The 18,772-nt window shown below is 50.1% G+C and overlaps 1 protein-coding gene across 4 annotated transcripts in view; it reads right to left on the bottom strand.

Moving 5' to 3' along the window:
* Positions 1 to 9,715: 9,715 nt before the first annotated feature.
* LOC127582419 (cAMP-specific 3',5'-cyclic phosphodiesterase 4C-like) overlaps positions 9,716 to 18,772 on the bottom strand; it is a 199,690-nt gene continuing 190,633 nt past the window's right edge. For all 4 annotated transcript variants that reach the window (XM_052037639.1, XM_052037638.1, XM_052037640.1 and 1 more), the window contains 2 exons: positions 17,451 to 17,633; positions 9,716 to 11,667 (listed from right to left, as the gene is read on the bottom strand). In XM_052037639.1, the coding sequence (XP_051893599.1) occupies positions 11,155 to 11,667; positions 17,451 to 17,633 (696 nt within the window). In that variant the 3' untranslated portion in view covers positions 9,716 to 11,154. The remainder of the gene's footprint in view (positions 11,668 to 17,450; positions 17,634 to 18,772) is intronic.

An 18,772-nucleotide genomic window follows, 5' to 3' on the forward strand; every position in this document is an offset into this window, starting at 1 on the left:
ATCCAGGACTTCACGGCTAACCTCCACGGGGCGACCATATTTTCAGAAACTGACCTGGTCCGAGGTTATCATCAGATCCCCGTGCACCCCGACGATGTGCCCAAGACAGCCCTGATCACCCCTTTCGGGCTGTTTGAATTCCTAAGGATGCCCTTCGGCCTCAAGAACGCCGCTCAGACTTTCCAGAGGCTAATGGACTCGGTTGGGCGAGGCCTGGATTTCGTCTTCATCTACCTAGACGACATCCTGGTGGCCAGCAAGTCACACAAGGAGCACGTGGCACATTTGCGCCAGCTCTGCCAGTGCCTGAGCGACCACGGACTGGCAATCAACCTGGCGAAGTGCCAGTTCAGGCTGCCGGAAATCGACTTCTTGGGCCACCGGGTCAACCAGCATGGAGCCACCCCTCTGCCGGACAATGTTCAGGCCATCCGCCAGTTCCCCAAACCCAGCACGGTCAAGGGCCTGCAAGAGTTCGTGGGGGTGGTGAATTTCTACCACCGGTTCGTGCTGGCAGCGGCGCGCATCATGAAACCCCTGTTCGGTCTGATGGCCAGCAAGGCCAAGGAGGTGGAATGGAACGCGGAGTCCACGGAAGCCTTCGAGCAGACCAAAGAGGCGTTGGCGAAGGCAGCCCTCCTAGTACACCCGAGAGTCGATGTACCCACGGCGCTCACAGTCGACGCTTTCGACACGGCGGTCGGCGGAGTCCTGGAGCAGGTCGTTGAGGGCCAGTGGCGACCGCTCGCCTTTTTCAGCCGACACCTGCGACCGCCGGAGGTGAAGTACAGCGCCTTCGACAGGGAGTTGCTCACGCTCTACCTAGCCATCCGGCACTTCCGGTATTTCCTCGAAGGAAGGGATTTCACCATGTATACGGACCACAAACCCCTCACCTTTGCTCTCGCAAAGGTATTGGACCCATGGTCGGCTCGGCAGCAGAGGCACCTCTCGTTTATCTCGGAGTTTACCACCGATATCCGCCACATCGCGGGGAAGAACAACGTGGTTGCCGACACGCTGTCTCGTCTCCACATCCACTCAGTGACCACCTCAGCCCCAGGGGTCGACTACACGGCGCTGGCGCAGGCACAACAAGCGGACACTGAGATCCCAGCCTATCGCACCACCGTTTCGGGACTCTGGCTGGAGGACATCCCTGTTGGCCCTACAGCAGTTCGGCTCCTGTGCAACATGTCGACTGGCAGACCTCGGCCCATGGTACCAACAGCATGGAGGTGACGGGTGTTTGACACGCTACACGGCCTGGCCCACCCGTCCATCCGGGCGTCCATCAAATTGGTCTCAGACAAATTCCTCTGGCATGGTCTGCGCAAGCAGGTCGGACACTGGGCCAGGACCTGTGTACACTGCCAGACCGCCAAAGCCCAGTGGCACGTGAAGGCTCCCCTCCAACAGTTCCAACCAACGGTCGGCAGGTTTCAGCACATCCACATGGACATCGTCGGCCCCCTGCCCGTCTCCCGGGGCGCCAGGTATATCTTCACCATGGTCGACAGGTTCACCAGATGGCCGGAGGCTGTGCAGCTAGCGGACACATCCACGGAGTCCTGCGCCAGGACGCTCATCGCAAACTGGATCACCAGGTTCGGACTTCCAGCGGACATCACCTCCGACAGAGGGGCACAGTTCACGTCAAGGTTGTGGACAGCACTGGCACAGCTCTTGGGCACCCAGTTACAGCACACCACGGCGTACCACCCACAGGCCAACGGTTTGGTTGAGCGTTTCCACAGGCACCTCAAGTCAGCCCTGATGACGCGCTTCAGAGGGCCCAACTGGGCAGATGAACTTCCCTGGGTTCTACTGGGCATCCGCACGGCCCCCAAGGAGGACCTGGGCACCTCCTTGGTGGAGTTGGTTTACGGCACCCCCCTGACGGTCCCGGGCGAGATCATGCCGGAGGCCCAAGTTTCAGCGGGGATGCCGGCGGAAGTGCTGATGAAGCTGCGGGACAAGGTGGAGAGCCTGGCGCCGGTTCCAACCTCCAGACATGGCACTACACCGTCTTTTGTTTCTAGGGATCTCAGGGACTGTGAGTATGTTTTCATTCGAAGGGGCAAGCACAAGTCCCCTCTGCAGAGGCCGTATGAAAGACCCTTCAAGGTGATCTGGCACAACGGATCTATGTGTGTCATGGAGGTGGGGGGCCGCGAGGAGACCTTCACAGTGGACCGCCTCAAACCGGCGCATTTGGACATCAGACAGCCCGTGAAGGTGCCCTCACCGTGCCGGCGGGGCAGGCCACCCAAGAGGGACACACAGACTGGGGATCCCACGCCCCTGATGGGCGATTCTAGGGGGGTGGTGTAGCGGCCCGGACCCGCAGGACTCGAGCAGCCATCGGCGGCTGCAGGCGCATGCGCGGTAGCGCGACACAGACTAACCGCGGGGCGGGCCTTCCGGCAGGGTCAACACATTACGTCTGCCGGAGAGGCTCTCGGTTACTTTAGCGAGCGTGCGCGCTTTGTTTGGGTCAGTAAAGTGTGCTCCAGTCCAGCCTCCGCGTTTCTGCGTTTTCTTTTCTGCCACGCACCGTGTACGGCTACACTCCTTTCATTCAGCCTGCTAAGAATTTTTTTGAGTTTCCTATGAGCTCTCCTCTCCTCTCATTCTTCTGAAGTCTAGGGGATACAGGCCCACAGTGACCAGCTTAATGGCCAAGGAATGAGCTCTGAGGTAGAAAAGTTCAAAGGAGCTAGAGGCAACACCAAGGTTTCGATCACTTCATTTAAAGGAGGTGAGTGGGTCATCTGGATGACATTACCTGTAAAAGTCTGAAGCTATTATTTAATTAATGCCAAACAAATGAAATTGGACTCTATGTTATATAAGGTGATATTAGAACACATGACCAAGAAATATTTCAAAGAGCTAGATTTTAAGGATTATCCTACAGAGTAGAGGGAGCTAGAGATTCCAGAGCCTGGGGCCTTGCCAGTTGTTGCCGGAGCAGCCAATGGCAGAGGGAGTGAAGTCAAGAGATGTGCAGGAGGCCAGAATCAGGGGATTATGGAGATCTTAAAGGGTTATGGGGCCAGGGGAAATTACAGAGGGGTGAGGATATGGAGACATTTGGAAACAAGGATGAGGGAACAATGAAAAGGCATTGTCAAATGGGGGGGTTAAAATGGGGGAGCAAGTACAGTGTTAGAACTTCAGAAAAAATGAAAGCAGAGAAACAACACAAGTACATTGGAAATATTACTGAAAACTTTATATACAGTGATATGTGCATATATTACATCTAATACAGCATAGTTATAAATACTATATTCAAAATCAGACCTTGACACAGGACGGACCGCCCCTTCAGGGATGATGCTACAATACAGACTGGAATAAATAGTGAGTTTAGTTAGAATCATACACAGTGAAAGCAGGCGAGCACAAAGAAATAAGTACAGTTTTAAAAAAGGTAAGGACTTTATGCATTAACAAAGTGATCAAGAAATGTTGACTCTACCCCACCCCTCTTCTGCTGATGGAAATCTCCCTGTGTGAGCGAGCACTTCCTTTCAATAGTAACCTGTCCTCTGGAGTCCGCAGGGCAAAATGTTAGGCCCATTGGCGAAGCTTTTACTTGGCAGGTGAGGGTATTGGGGTAGAGGGAGGGATCAGTGTAAAATGAAATAAATCGAATGTAGATGTTCAGCCCTGGGAGTGGGCGTCCCTCATGAAGATCGATTATGTGGGGTCAGAGGATGCATGTGTCCTGAGGGATGTGGTGCCAGTAACCCACCACCACTACCCTGGGCTCAACTCGTTATCAGTAAACAAAATTCTGTCCCGTTAATCTGCAGTGATTATGGGAGTATGACAGCAGAAACTGTAAGCCATTGGCAAACTGTCCCGAAGATAGATAGCTCCTCTCCCCTTAGACAATCCCTTGGGGTTGACAATAACTTGCTTCCACCCCAATTCTGTGGCTTATGAGGCCAATGTGGGCCTCACAGAATTTGCCACAGATGGGGCAGGGTGTGCCTCATGGGATGGGTGGATGGGTGCTTGTGAGGTGGTGAACTCCTTCCACTGTTTACATGAGCCCTGTGTGCTTTACATATCCCCACTGTTCCTTCTCCACTTTGAATGTCATGGGTCAAGGATTCCCAGGAGTCAGTGCAGATGGCTGGATCATTGGAGGCATTTAAAGAGGAGAAAGATGAATTTTTAAAGATCAGGGAATTGAGAGCTGTGGGGAAATGCACTGAAGAGCAGATGAGGCCTGGGGTAGATCATCCATGATCATATTTAATGACAGGCAGGCTTGAGGAGCTGATTGGACTAGTCCTGCTCCTATTTTCTTGTGTTCTATGTTGCATTTCTTCAAGGAGACTTTGAGAACATTCTGGATTTTTTTCCTCTGTCTGCTTGGTAATCTCTTCCCCTAACGGAACCCAGAATAGAGTGGTTAAGGAGACCGTGAACAACATGGCCTGTCAATCCAAGCAGACTGAGTATTAAATAGAGCCTTGGTGCTGGGGATGTTGGTCTGGGAGAGGACACTAACATTGGCTCACTTATCCTGCTAGTGCATCGAGAGATATCACCGACAGAGATCGTGTTGGAGATAGCTCCAGTGCTTTGAGGCATCTTGATGATGAGAGCAATTTTAATGGTATCTACTGAATGAGAGGAACTTGCAAAGGTGATGGTCCTGTGGACAGCTGTAGCACACAGCCAGGGAGGTCTGGGTATGGGTTCCAAATATGCACACCAGTGATCAGAGCCAAGCTAGTCCTCCTGTTATGACAGAGGTGAATATGTAAGTTCTGCTGCTCAGTTGGGCTGTGGGAGTGAACCGGTCCAGCTGGATTCCAGAGGTGCCCATTTAAAACACAAGGAACTGCTCACTTCCCATGGCTTTTCCAACCTGCAGTCAACTGGCCTGAGAGACTGTCACAGGAACTTGGGTGGGTCAGTGCAACTAAAGCCCAGGCCAGGAAACTTCCAAACATTGACATGCTGAGATCCCCTATCTCCTGGACACAGCTCCCAACCACGCTTCCTTTCTCAAGCTACAGCCTGGAGCAAGGAATGCCTTTAACCGCAGGCAAAGCAATGGGGTACCCAACCCACAACCCAAGCCAATGTTTTGTTCATGAGTGGCTGACATGAACCAGTCACCAACGGAAAGCCACGACACAGGGTTCTGCCATGCCTCCCAAAATCCCCCACACTTCTTCTTCCTTCAGCTCAGTCACCAGCACACATTGGGATTTGACCAGCTCAAAATCCTGGAACATCTACCTCTAAAATGCTGAAAGGGGGGGGGGGGGCACCTGCATCACACGGGCTCTGGAGGTTTGGGAAGGTTGCTCACCTATACCTGTTCAAGGGGCAATAAGGAATGCCCTCATCCCTCTGCGCTCATGCCGGTGTTGACCTCTGACTCTCCAGTATGTCCAAGGCTCTGGATATTCAGTCAGATCACACTGCTCCTCCGACAACAGTGACCCTCAAAGGACACTAACAGTGGTTACAGCACAAGAAGCCACTGTCTATATCATCTCCATGTAAATTGTCCCTCTCCCCTGCCCTTCCCCATTGTCCTGTATATTTTTTCTTTTTCAGATACTTATTCAGCTCCCTTTTAAATACTAACCTTGTGTTTTCTAACACAAAATTGTGAGAGCCAAACAATTTCAATGCAAACACACTCCAATCCTCAATGCTATCACAAGCTGTAAAGAGAATGCACACCAAGGTTCACAATCCTCTGGACACAAACCACACCTGCGGTTGCCCCTTTTGAACCAGGGACAGAACAGAAAGGTTTGGGCTTTGGTGCCAACCCTGAGGTTTCAGTGATGCCCTCTCACAACCAACTAAGGCTAACCTATTGGACTGCACACCAGAACCAGTGAGTGCTTTAGCCATAAGAACATAACAATTTCTAGGGTAGGGACATGTTCGGCACAGCTTTGTGAGCCGAAGGGCCTGAATTGTGCTGTAGTTTTTTTTCTATGTTTCTATGTCTCTATAACAACCAGAAACAGGAGTCGGCCATTCCCTCCCTTGTGCCTACTCTACCATTCAATAAGATCATGGCTGATCTTTTACCTCAGCACCACTTCCGTGCTCTTTCCCTATATCCTTTGATTCCCTTAATATCCAAAAATCCAACACAAGAATATAAGAAATAGGAGCAGGTGTAGGCCCTCAAGTCTGCTTCACCATTCAACTTCATGGCCAACCTTCTAGCTTAACACCATTTTCCTGCTCCATCCCCATTACCTTTGATTCCTTTAACTTCCAGCAATCTATCGATCCCTGCCATGAATGCAATTAATGGTTGAGCTTCCAGTTCCAAGCAATTAATATTGGCATAGATAGAGTGGACAGCCAGCACCTTTTCCCCAGAGTGGCAATGGCCAATACCAGAGGACATCAGTTTAAGGTCAGAGGAGGAACGTTTAGGGGAGATATCAGAGGTACGTTTTTTACACAGAGATTGGTGGGTGCCTGGAACGCACTGCCAGGGGTGGTGGTGGGGTCTGATACAACAGGGACATTTAAAAAACTCTTACATAGGCACATGGATGTAAGAAAAATGGAGGATTATGGGCTGCGTAAAAGGGAAGAGTTAGATTGATCATGGAGTAGGTTTATATAGGTCAACACAACATCGTGGGCCGAAGGGCCTGAACTGTTCTTTGTTCTAGTTCCAGTCTTCAGAGGGAGAGAATTCCAAAGATTCACTGCCTTCTGAGTGAAGAAATCCCTCTTCATCTCAGTCCTAAAAGCACACCAGATCCATCCCTTATCCTGAGATCATGGGTTCTCATTCTAGACTCCTCAGCTAGAAGAACCGTCCTCCCTGTGGAGCATCTGTCTTGAATAAACTCAGCAACTCATCCTCCACAGCCCCCTTGGAAAGAGAATTCCAAAAATTCACCCCCATGTGGGGGGATGGAATTTCTTCTCATCTCAAGCCCTGAATGGTGTCCACTTATTTTGAAACTGTGACCCCTGACGCCAGACAGGGGAAGCATGATCCCCGTCAAGCCCTGTGAGGATTTTGTTTGTTTCAATGAGATTGTTTTTCTTAAATTCTGGAGAGTGTGGGCCCAGTCTGCTTAATATCTCTTCCTCGGACAAACCCTCCATCCCAGGAATCAATCTGGTGAATCTTTGCTGCACTCCCTCTCTGCAAGTATTTCCTTCCTTATACCAGGTGTGGTCTCAGTCAGACTCACAACTCCTGTACTTATATCTTCTTGTAATTAAAGTCAAGGTACCACTTGCCTCCCTAACTGCTTGTACCGTTAACTTCCAGTGAATGAAAATGAAATAAACTGGCAGGTGCTGGAAATCTGAAATAAAAGCAGAAAATGCTGGAAACTCTCAACAGGTCGGGCAGCATCTGTGGAAAGAGAAGCCGAGTTGATGGAAGACTCTTCATCAGACCTGTTTACAGCATTTTCTGTTTTTATTTGACTTTCAGTGGGTCTGTGTCCAAGCACACCCAGGTCCATCTGAACCACCTTCTCCCCAGCTGGGAAACTCTGCTTCCTCTGTTTCTACCAAAGTGGAAGACCTCACATCCCCCCACGTTATCTCCCACCTACCAGTTCACCGTCCATTGATTCACCTGAAGCGCGGGGTTACATCGACTGATCCTCCACAGTGGGGAAAAGACATGGAAAATCGGGGGTGGGGTGGGGGGGGGGCGGGGTGGAAATATCCCCCCGCCCAGCCTGACTCCGAAGGCGCAGAACTTCCTACCGGCTGGAAGCGCGGTTCGACCCGGGAACGGCGGGTGGTCGGTGGTTGGAGCCGAGCACGGAATGTAACGGCTTGGATCGCGGAGAGGGTGGCCGGGGGTTAGGGGAGTGTGTATTCTGGTCACTGCCGAGTCCCTTCCCTTTACGCCGGCCCCTGGGACTTCTCTCCCCGCCTCTCGGTGCCCTACCCTTTCTGGTTTGCGTACGGCAGGGCTCTGTGGACAGATGTCTCCCCCTCCCCGTCCCCCTCCCTCAGAGTTTCCCCGCACCGCTGCTTTCCGGACCTTGGTCAAGAGAAAGGACACCAAAAGGGACTCAGACATCGAGTGTCATAGGGTCACACTGCAGGGAAACAGGCCTTTCGGCCCACTGTGTCCGTACTGACCACCAAGCACCCATTCACACTCCTCCCGTTGTAAGCTCCCCACATTCCCAACAACCGTCCCCAGATTCTGCACATTAGAGGGGCAATTTACACTAGTCGGAGACACACCCGGGGGAAACCCACACCATCCTGCAAGCTCCACACAGACAGTGCTGGAGGTCAGGATCGGTGAGATAGCAGCTCCATAAGCTGCGTCGGCAGGTAATTGTGTGCAGCACAGAAATTCACAACACGGACGAAGGCCGCTCGGCCCATCTTGTCAATGCCAGTTGAATACCAGCTGCTGAATGCCAGCTGCTGAGACTAACCCGGTGTCCGGCCCGCAGCCCCCACTTCTGTAAGGTGGTCCCCGCTTGCACCAGCCACACAGGCAGCGAGTCACAGACCTCCGCGGCAGAACCTTGCAGCGAGATCCTGGTCTTCCCTGGCGGAGGCTAGGGATGGCGTTAACTGGTGGATCTGAGGATCTGGTTTCAACAAAATCGAAGCATCTTGAAAGGGAGGTCCAGTTGGGCCCAGCACAGTTTGGGGTTGGAGCGGGGCAAATGGGAGAGGACTATTGAAGCGTGGCTCCCTTGGAGATGAAATCCAGGCGCCCACTTCACTTCCTGACCTCGCCATCCAGGGTCCGCTTTGACCCATCAGCGTTCAGTAGTTCACCGCAGGCGGGAGCATTACCGACGGGCGTCATCCGCTGTGATCAGATCTGCGTCTCCATTCCGTTACAATGATATTGCGGTACCGGGGTCTGTAATTCACAGATCGAACAAGCTGAGAATCCTCAGTGTTATGGAGCAACGATCCATCTGCCGGAGGGACTCAGCGAGTCGAGCAGCCGAGTTCCTCCGGCAGATTGTTTGTTGCTCCAGATTCCAGCATCTGTAGTCTCTTGGGTCTCCACAATATTATGAAAGGGTTTGATGGGGAAAATGTTTATGTTCATAAGCGGCACCTAAGTCCATTAATCTCACAGGGTCACTCCTAAATGCAGGCGGGAATTCTGAAGAAACTCCCTTTCCCCAGAGCGGTAGAGATGTAGAACTCACTTCCACACACAGAACAGCTGAGGCAGATTTCAGGGGAAGCTGGATAAACACAGGAGGAGATGGTTCGGGGTGTTGGAGGGGATGGGAGGGGGCTGGTGTGGAGCACACACGCCGGAATGGAACACAGGGGAACAGGTCCAAGTTATTTTTAATTTAAAATATCTCTTGCAAACCCGTGTGGGCACACTCGCATTTAATTCTCCGTACCAGGTCTGCAGAACGTTCCTTCTTTCCACGGTACCTCCGGGATTCATCTCAACCAACCGCCCCCGTCCTGTGCACCTCCGCCCCACCCTCAGCCCCGGCAGACATTTTCAGGGGAGAGGCACAGATATCTACAGAAGCCTCTCTTACAACAACTGATGTCAAGACAAGCTCTTACTCCGTAGGTTTGGCTCAGCGGTAATGGGCAGTGAGTCTTCGCACTCGCTCGGATCATCTTCTTAATAAGTATAACCATGGTGTTGCGGTGTCGCCCTCCCCTCCCGGAACCCCCCCTTGCCCACCCCGCCCTCACACGCTGCTATATATACGTACCCCCCTCACACCCATTCACCAAGTCCCGCTTGTCTTACCCCTCCGGTTCAACAGAATGTTACCTTCCACCCCTGTGGGGCAGAAAGTACGGTAGATTTTTGATGATACGGCGAAAGCAGAGAGCACCCGACAAAAATTACAGTTTAACTGGATATTTCCCGTCGCTCTCACACACACACTGACAAGGACGCGCACCCAACATGCAGATACTGATTCTCTCTCTCACACACACACAGATGCTGTTACACACTCTCTCTCTCATACACAGCTACTGTTACACACTCTCTCTAACAGATACTGTTACGCACTCACACAGATACTGTTACACTCTCTCACACACTGATACTATTACACACACTCCCTCTCACACACACAGATACTGTTACACAATCTCTCGCACACACACAGATACTGTTACACACTTCACACACAGATACCCTTACACACTTTCTCTCACACACACAGATATTACACACCTCACACACAGATACTGTTACGCACTCTCTCTCTCTCTCTCTCTCTCACACACACACACATAGATGGACAGACATTTTCACGAAGACCGACTAACGTCCACACATAAACACAGGCACGTACACACACCTATACACAGATCCACACTATACGCAGATAGGTTTACGCACACGGACAGACCCGACCAACGGTTAATCGCACCAACATATCTAAGGGCAGCAGTCAACACAGTCCAGATCACAGTTCACATAAAGGCAAATTGTGTAAAAAAAATCTAAAAATATTCATTTAAGAAAAATACAGATCACTTGCTTTTTAAAAAAAAGATCGACGAAACCTTTTAAACTTTTTTCTGCATCCGAATAAAAGTCCAGTTTCGCTGCTAACTGCTTACGATTCGATTAAAAAGGCATCTGATTTCTTGTTCTCTCTGCTTCAGTCCGCCCGGTGTTTGCCTCAGCGTCTCGATCCATCCAGTTAACACCCTGCAGTTCGAGCGGCAGCCCTTTCGCCCCGTTCCACCGCGGAGCGGGAGGCTCCTTTATCTCATTTTGTTTTGTTGCAAATTTACAATGAAAATGGAAAGGTGCAAACACTCCCCCTCGCTCTTCCCACGCTCGTTTCACAGGATTTTCTGCTCGCGTTTTCCGCTCGCCCTCGTCCTCTCGCTGGCTCCGTGGGACAACCCTCGCTCGCCAGCGATAGGATTGGTGCAACTTTCTTTTTGTTTAACCCTCTCCTCGCCCGGAGGGGGAAAACTCGCCGCGTTGTCTGTTTTTATTGTTCGGTTGCTCACGGTAGAGGCTGTCTCTGACCAAACCCCTGAACCCCAAAAATATCCCCTTCCCCTCCCCCACCCCAGGGGTCCAGCCTCCGAAGCCCTACCTGGTTGACGTTTAAAACAGCGGGTGATCTGTTCAGATCAGAAAATAAGAGTTGGTATGTGCGCCCGGCGGAGTTTGTGTTATGTGGCCACTGACACACCGGCACTGTCCTCCTGCTCCGCTCCGGAGGCCGTGGTTCTGCCCTGGTCCCCCTCTGCCGGGACCTCCTCCGCAGGGAGGCGGCTGGGTTCTCCCAGCAGCTCCGGGTCGCTGCTCTCTCTCTCTGTGCCCCCCGTCCCGCTCTCCAGGCTCTTGCTGGTTTGGGAGGGTGAGTTGCTCGTGGACTGGCGGCTCTCGGACGACTCGGAGAAATCGGTGACCGACGTGCCCATGGGACTGCAGCTATACATGTCCTCGAACGAGCTGCGCTCGGCGCTCTGAGGGCTCAGGCTGTCGGCTACCGCCAGCAGCTCACTCGTCTCGGTGATCCTGTTGTCCACCTCGGAGGCCGGCGAGGGCGGGCTGCGAGGTATCATACTGTGGAACCAGTCGCGGTTGTCCTCCAGGTTGTCCAATATCTCCTTGGCGTCGGGGTAAACCAAGTCAGCCCAGGTCTCCCAGAGAGGGTGTACGATGAAATCAATGAACCCAACCTGCGGGAGAAGCAAGGATCGAGTCAGGACAAGTGTTCCCTTTCACGGCGCCCACCACACCACCAACTCCTTTGATGACCTGGACCTCAGCACCACAGAGCCGCAAGATTCTCCCAAGGAGATACCTAAACACCACCTTCCCAAAGCCTACAATGACTCCCAGCTTTTCGTTGGAGGGGGTTCCAGGTGTCCTTTCACATTTCATTGTTAAAGTTATGTCCGTTAACCAGAGAGAGTCGATTGTCAACTGTTGAAGAGCACAGAACGTACAACAGAACAGCAGAGGAACAGGCTCTCCGGCCCACGAGGTCTCCGCCGACCATGGCGCCACATTAAAACTAAACCTATCTGTCTGCATGTCATTCCCGTCCCTCCATTCCCTGCAAGTTCATTTGTCTGTCTAAATTCCTCTTAAACGCCACTACCGTATCTGCTTCCATCGCCACCCCTGGCAGCCCGTTCCAGGCACCTACCAATCTCTGTGTAAAAAAAACTTGCTCCACACATCTCACCTTAAAGATATGCCCTCTAGTATTTGACACTGGGAATAAGATTCTGACTACTCAGATGGATCCTCAACATGATATTCAACAGGTGTCCAACACTTGGAGATTCAAACACCTCTTCTATGGGCTCAGCCTCATCTCCAACACTCACCCTTGTGTCCTTCCTCCAATATTTTTGTAGCTCTTTGAGCCAGAATTTCACTCCCCTTCCTAATTACCTTGGAGTTTAATGGTTTGCTCAGCAGGAATAGTCAACCACATTGTTAGTCACATGTAGACATGATCGGATGATACCAAATCCCCTTCTCTAAAGGACTAAACTGAGCTTTGGCGACAAACCGGAATTTCAGGGACAACCTCTTGCTTTTCCAGAATTTATTTACTGGCTGAATTTAATTTCCCCATCTGCCGTGAGCTGGATTTGAACTGATGTACCCCGATCTGTAGCCCAGGCCCTTGGATGGTGAATGTAGTCGTGTAATCACCCAAACAAAATCTGCACAGAAAGTAAGACTTGCATTTCTATAGCTCCTTTCACATCCTTGGGACATCTCAAAATGTTGTCCAGCTAGTGAAGCTCTTTGGAAGCGCACTCACTTTATAACGGAGGAAATGCGGCAGGGACAGCAGGATCCCACAAACAGCGACCTGATAACGAGCAGGCCATTTGCTCCCGTGATGAATTTTGACCCAGCGAGAACCCTTCAACCCCACCCCCCCTCCGCCCCAACCCCGCTTTCATCTTTAATTCCCGGGGATTCCACAGAAATCCTAGAAGTGATGGAAATCTGAACTCCTAGTGATTGAATCCTCTGCCAACTATTGGAGAAATGGCCAGCAGGGGGTGGTGCAGGTCTGCAGAAAGCGTCAACATGCGGATTTTCCGCGTTGCAAACAGATCACTTCAAACATTTTCGTTTATATTCTGAACGCCCCTGATCTGATCAGGGAAACGGATTTGACAGGCAGGTTGAATTCAACCGTCGGACAGAGCTGGATTATCAACTAATGGCAGTCAGATAACACAATGCGCTAGTGGAACGGGGCTACTGAGTGACTTATGAAGTTGGATGAACATCAGTGGAGATGCAGTCAGCACCACAGAGTTGATGGGTGTCTGGGACAGTTACTGTGTGAGTGAGGGCGCTGGATTGGTTTTATGTGGTGTTGCTGGCATAAACAACATTTATTGTCCATTCCTAACTGTCCTTGATAAGGTGGTGGTAAACTGCCTGCCTGAACCACTGCAGTCCCTCCAATGAAGATATTCCCACAAGGTTGTTGGGCAGGGAGTTTCTCACTTTAGATGCAACCATGATAAAGGAATGGTGACATATTTCCAAATCAGGGTGGTGGGTGACCCAGAGGGGAATCTGTAGGGGGAGGTCCTGTAGACTTGCTGCCTTGTCTTTTTTGGTGGTAGAGGTGGGTTTGGGAGGTGCTGTTGGAGCTACAGAGTGTTTTTGAAGATGGTGCACACGGCAGCCACTGTGTTGTGGTGGTGGAAGGAATGATTATTGATGGTGGCTGATGGGGTACCATTAAAGCAGGCTACTTTGTTCTGGGTGGTGTTGAGTTTCACAACTTTTGTTGGCACTGTATTCAACCATGCAGGTGGAGAGTATTTCATCACACTACTGAATTCTGCCTTGTAGGATGGTCAAAGGGCTTTGGGATGTCAGGAGGTGGGTTACTCAACACAGGATACCCAGTCTCTGACCTGCTTTTGTAACCATTGTATTTATTTGGCTGGGTCTTGGTGAACTTCTGATAAATGGTGACCTCCAGGGTGTTGCTGGTGGGGTCTGAGTGATGGTAACAACATTGAATGTCAGGGGTAGGCGGTTAGACTCTCCCATGTTGGATATAATCACTGCTTGGCCCTTTTTGGCACAATTGTGACTTACTACTTAGCAGCCCATGTCTGAATGTTGTCTAGGTCTTGCTGCATGAAGACATGGGCTGCTTCATTTGCTGAGAAGCTGCAAATAGAATTGAACATTGCACAATCATCAGTGAGTATCTCCACTTCTGATAGCAAACATTAGTAGATACATCAGAACACGGGACTGTGGGGTTACTGAGTGATTGTGTGAAACAGCTGGATCGACAGCAGTGTTTGCAACCTTCGTAACTCAAGGCCCTGGTGGAGCGTGGTTACTGAGTCACTGGATGAACATCAGTGGAGATACAGTCAGTAACACAGGGTGCTGGGGATGAAGGGTTACAATGACACCATTTACTGTCCAGTACCACTTGTCCTGCGATGATGGGCTTCAAACCTTGACAGTCTGTGCAGTGACAGTGCTCCCAACATTTTAATTCCAAGAGTGAGGTTTGCACCCGCAAACATCTGATCCAGAGCCAAGGGCCATAGACAGATCAGAACCAAAAACCAGTGGGGAGATGCTAGTAGAAATCTTGTAGATTTCATTCCATGGCTCCGTGCTTCCTGCTGTCTTGTCCCAACTTTCCCACTATTGGTTCCCTGTGTCAAACAAACACTCCACTCACCAAGCACCAAACCCAGTATTGTCACTGAACCTGCTGACAAGGGCAGTGTCATGTTGTGTTTGGCAAGCTGACCTCCACCTCACAGAAGCTGAACACAGGCTCTCTGACACCTCCTCCTACCCTCCTCAGGGGCCCAAGCACTCCTTCCAGGTGAAGCCCTGATTCACTGCTGCCTCTTCCAATCTAGTGTGTGCATGTGGTGCTCACAATGTGGTTTCCTCTTCCTCTGGACCACAGTACCGCCACACAACATGGTCTCCCAGTTACTGACTCATTTCCTCAGGAGATCTTCCCCTCCACAGTTTCCGACCTCATAGTCCCCCTCCCACACACAGCCCTGCACAGCCCACTTCTAATTCCACTTGAAAATTTACAAGCAGGACTGTCCGAGTAGACCTATTGTTTCTGCCTGCTCTTGTGCAACAGAACTTACTATTTCCTACCTGGACTCTTGTTTCTTGTCCGTTCCATTTCCACTCACCACCTATATCCATGACACCTCCTTTCTAGACATCTTCCTGCTTCCTTAAGCATGGCTTGTCCTCCACCATTGTTTACGGCCTCTCGACTGCATCTGTTCCATTTCCTACACTTCTGCTCTCACCCCACTCCTCCCACCCAGAGCCAGATAGGGTTTCCCTTCTCCTCACCTTCCACCCCACCAGTCTTCATATCCAATGCATTTCCTGTCACCATCAACATAATGCCACCACCAGATGTATCTTCCTCGCTCTCCCGCTTTCAACATTCCAAAGGGAATGTTCCCTCTGCAACTCCCTGGCTCACCCTTCCATCTCCACAAAAACCCACTCCTCTTCTCACAGCATCTTCCCCTGCAACAACAGGAGATGCAACACATACCTTTTTACCTCTTCCTTTCCCACCACCCAGAGCCCCAAACACTCCTTCACTGGTGCCTCTTCCACTCCACTGTATGCTTGTGGTGTTCACAATACAGTCACTGCTACATTGGAGGAAGCAAAAACTGAATGGAGGTGTAGTGACTGCTTTGCACAACACCTCCATTCAGTTTGCAAGGGTGACCCCGAGATTCCAGTTGCCTATCACTTTAATTCTCATTCCCACTCTGATCCTCTCTGTCTTTGGCTTCTTATGCTATTGCAATAAAGCCCTTTGTAAGCTTGAGAAACAGCCCCTCATCTTCCATGTGGGCATGTTTCAGCCCTCAGGACTAAGTATTGAATTCAACAATTTCAGGTAACAAGCCATAGCGTCATACAGCACGGAAACAGACCCTTCAACCCAACTCGAACATGCCAACCAAGATGCCCATCTAAGCTAGTCCCATTTGCCTATGTTTGGCCCATATCCTTCTAAACCTTTCCTATCCATGTACCTGTCCAAGTGTCTTTTAAATGTTGTTATTGTATCTGCCTCAACCACTTCCTCTGGCAGCTCATTCCATATTTGTACCACCCTCTACATGAAGAAGATGCCCCTCAGATCTCCTCTAAATCTTTCTCCTCTCACCTTAAACCTAATTTTTGATTCCCTTTCCCTAGGAAGACTGCGTGCATTCACCCTATCTATGCCCCTCATGATTTTATACACCTCTTTAAGGTCACCCCTCAATCTCCTATGCTCCAAGGAATAAAGTCCTAGCCTGCCCAACCTCTCCCTATAACTCAGGCCCTCAAGTCCTGTCAGCATCCTTGTAAATCTTCTTTGCACTCTTTCCGGCTTAATGATGTCTTTTCTATAACAGGGTAACCAAACCTGTACACAATACTGCAGGTGTGGCCTCACCAACATCTTGTACAACTGCAACATAATGTCCCAACTTCTATACTCAATGCCCTGACTCCCCAGGGCACTGCTGTTCATGTGGAAGTCCTATCCTGGTCTGATTTTGCAGACTATATCAGAATTGGCCAGTTTTGTTGAAAGTTCATTAACTTGTATCATTAACTCAGATTTCCTTTCTCCACAGATACTGCTTGATTTGCTTGGTTTTTCTAGCATTTTTCCCCCATTTTTAATTTTAGCAACTGCAGTATTTGGTATCTCACAGTGCCAGCACTTCTGTCTTCTCCTCTGCCCTCATCCAACCATCTTCATTTACACCTCCTCCTGACAGGTCAGCTGCAACAGGTCATGCTTTCACTGCCATCTCTTTGCCTGCATTAGAACCGTCTGAGTCATTCAATCCCTCTTGGTCTCAACCCTTTTGAATTCTGATGAAAGGCATGAACAGGAGATTAGTTCTCTTTCTGCAGATGCTGCCTGACCTGCTGAGCATTTGCAGCATTTTCTGTTTGTACTTCAGGCTTCCAGTACCTGCAGTTTTCTGACTTTCTATCCTCACAGTAAACTTGGTTTGAGAATTCCATACAATGAAACAATCCTCTGCAATTCTCTCTGATTTGTTTTTAGAAATAATAATTAACTCTTCAAAGAAAGTGATAAAAATCACATAATTCCTGAGTTGCAGGGCTGTGTAGTCTCCAATGTGGGGCTGCACTTGGCGGCTGAAATTCACTTCCATTGAAGTCAATGGAACCAAATTTTGGAAATGAAGAACGACATGGAACTGACACACTACTCTCTAAGCAAATAATAAACTGCGACCATACAATACTTTTAACTTTCCACAAAGTTCTTGCAATGTTGAGCAGCTAAGCATGTGGTGTGGGCCTCAGGATTAACCCCTATCATCAGTGGAGACTCCAGGCCAAGCCTGGGTTGGTGACGTTCGATCTCTCCCCCCTCCCATCCATCTGCCTGGCACTTCTGCCATCTAACCTGGGATTTCTCAATAGAAGCAGTATGTTTGTCACACATTGGGCTGATATCCATGCCCCGCTCCCGCTCTCGATCCCCCTGCTGGAAGAATTCCATCATGATTTTATCCACCCACGTCCGGTACAGGTGCAGGGGCTTGGTGGGATTGCTCAGGTCGGCACAGTGCACCATGTTCTGCAGAACCTGTTGGAAAGGAACATCAGAAGGCTCAATGCATTTTCCAAAAACCACAGTTCAATTCCACCCCACCCACAGGCACCCCATCTCTTCACCACTCTCACAGCAGAAACCATCAGTAGCATTACAGCCACAGGCCTTGAGTAAAAACTTCATCCAGTAATGGATGACAGGTCTGTCACTGAGTAACACTGGGCTACAGTAATGATGGGAACAGGTCTATCTGTAAGACTCGGGATAGTAGTGCTAGGTACAGGTCTTTTACTGTACAGTGGTGATGGAACAGGTTTGTTGCTATGTAACAATGGGACACAGTATTCTGGGTAGAGTTGATCCTTATATAACACTATGTTATAATAATGCTGCAAACCACTGTAAATGTCTGATTCTGGGGCACAGTACTGGTGGTTACCTGTCTGTTATTATTCATCACTGTGTTACCATACTAGTGGGTACAGGTCTGTCACTGTACAGCATGGGTTCAGTACTGGCAAATGCAGGTCTGTCACTGTATAATACTGGGGTCTAGTAATGGTGATGCAGTCTTGCAAGTCGTGGCCAACACACTAGCACTGAGGCCCTAGTTACGCACAATCACCTCCGATGGGCTTGACTGACATTAGACTCTTGAAGCAGACAATCTACTCTGTCACCAGATGAGATTATCTGGTGAACAGAGGAAAACATCAAAGCCTTCTCGAAAAATTGCAAAATGCCCTCACACATGACTGCCAAAGTGGAGAAGGAGCATTCAGGATGATACTGTGAGCCTCAAGGCCGTGCACTGGGTGCACACAGAAACTCAGTGTAAATGGTGGAAGGAGCGCACCACCTCACATTCTACCCACCCACCTCCCACCCCACCTGTGGAAGAGTCTGACGTTCCCTCACTGGCCTCATTAGTCACTTCAGTGTCCACAGAAGTGGAGTTGAAACAAATCATCCTCTATCCCAAGGGACTGCCTAAGAAGAAGAAGGTGTGGTGGAGATCATGTCTATTGACCCAACAATTCTGTCAAGCTTTCTTGTTGCAGTGTTGTACCCTAATTCCACCAAGAATGGAGTTAATCTACAGGTAAGTGGGAAATGGTTCAATCTATGTTTCTTCACCTTCAGAACCACAGTCACTCCGACTTTAATCATTG

The sequence above is a fragment of the Pristis pectinata genome, chromosome 24 (assembly GCF_009764475.1).
Source record: "Pristis pectinata isolate sPriPec2 chromosome 24, sPriPec2.1.pri, whole genome shotgun sequence".
Taxonomy (NCBI): domain Eukaryota; kingdom Metazoa; phylum Chordata; class Chondrichthyes; order Rhinopristiformes; family Pristidae; genus Pristis; species Pristis pectinata.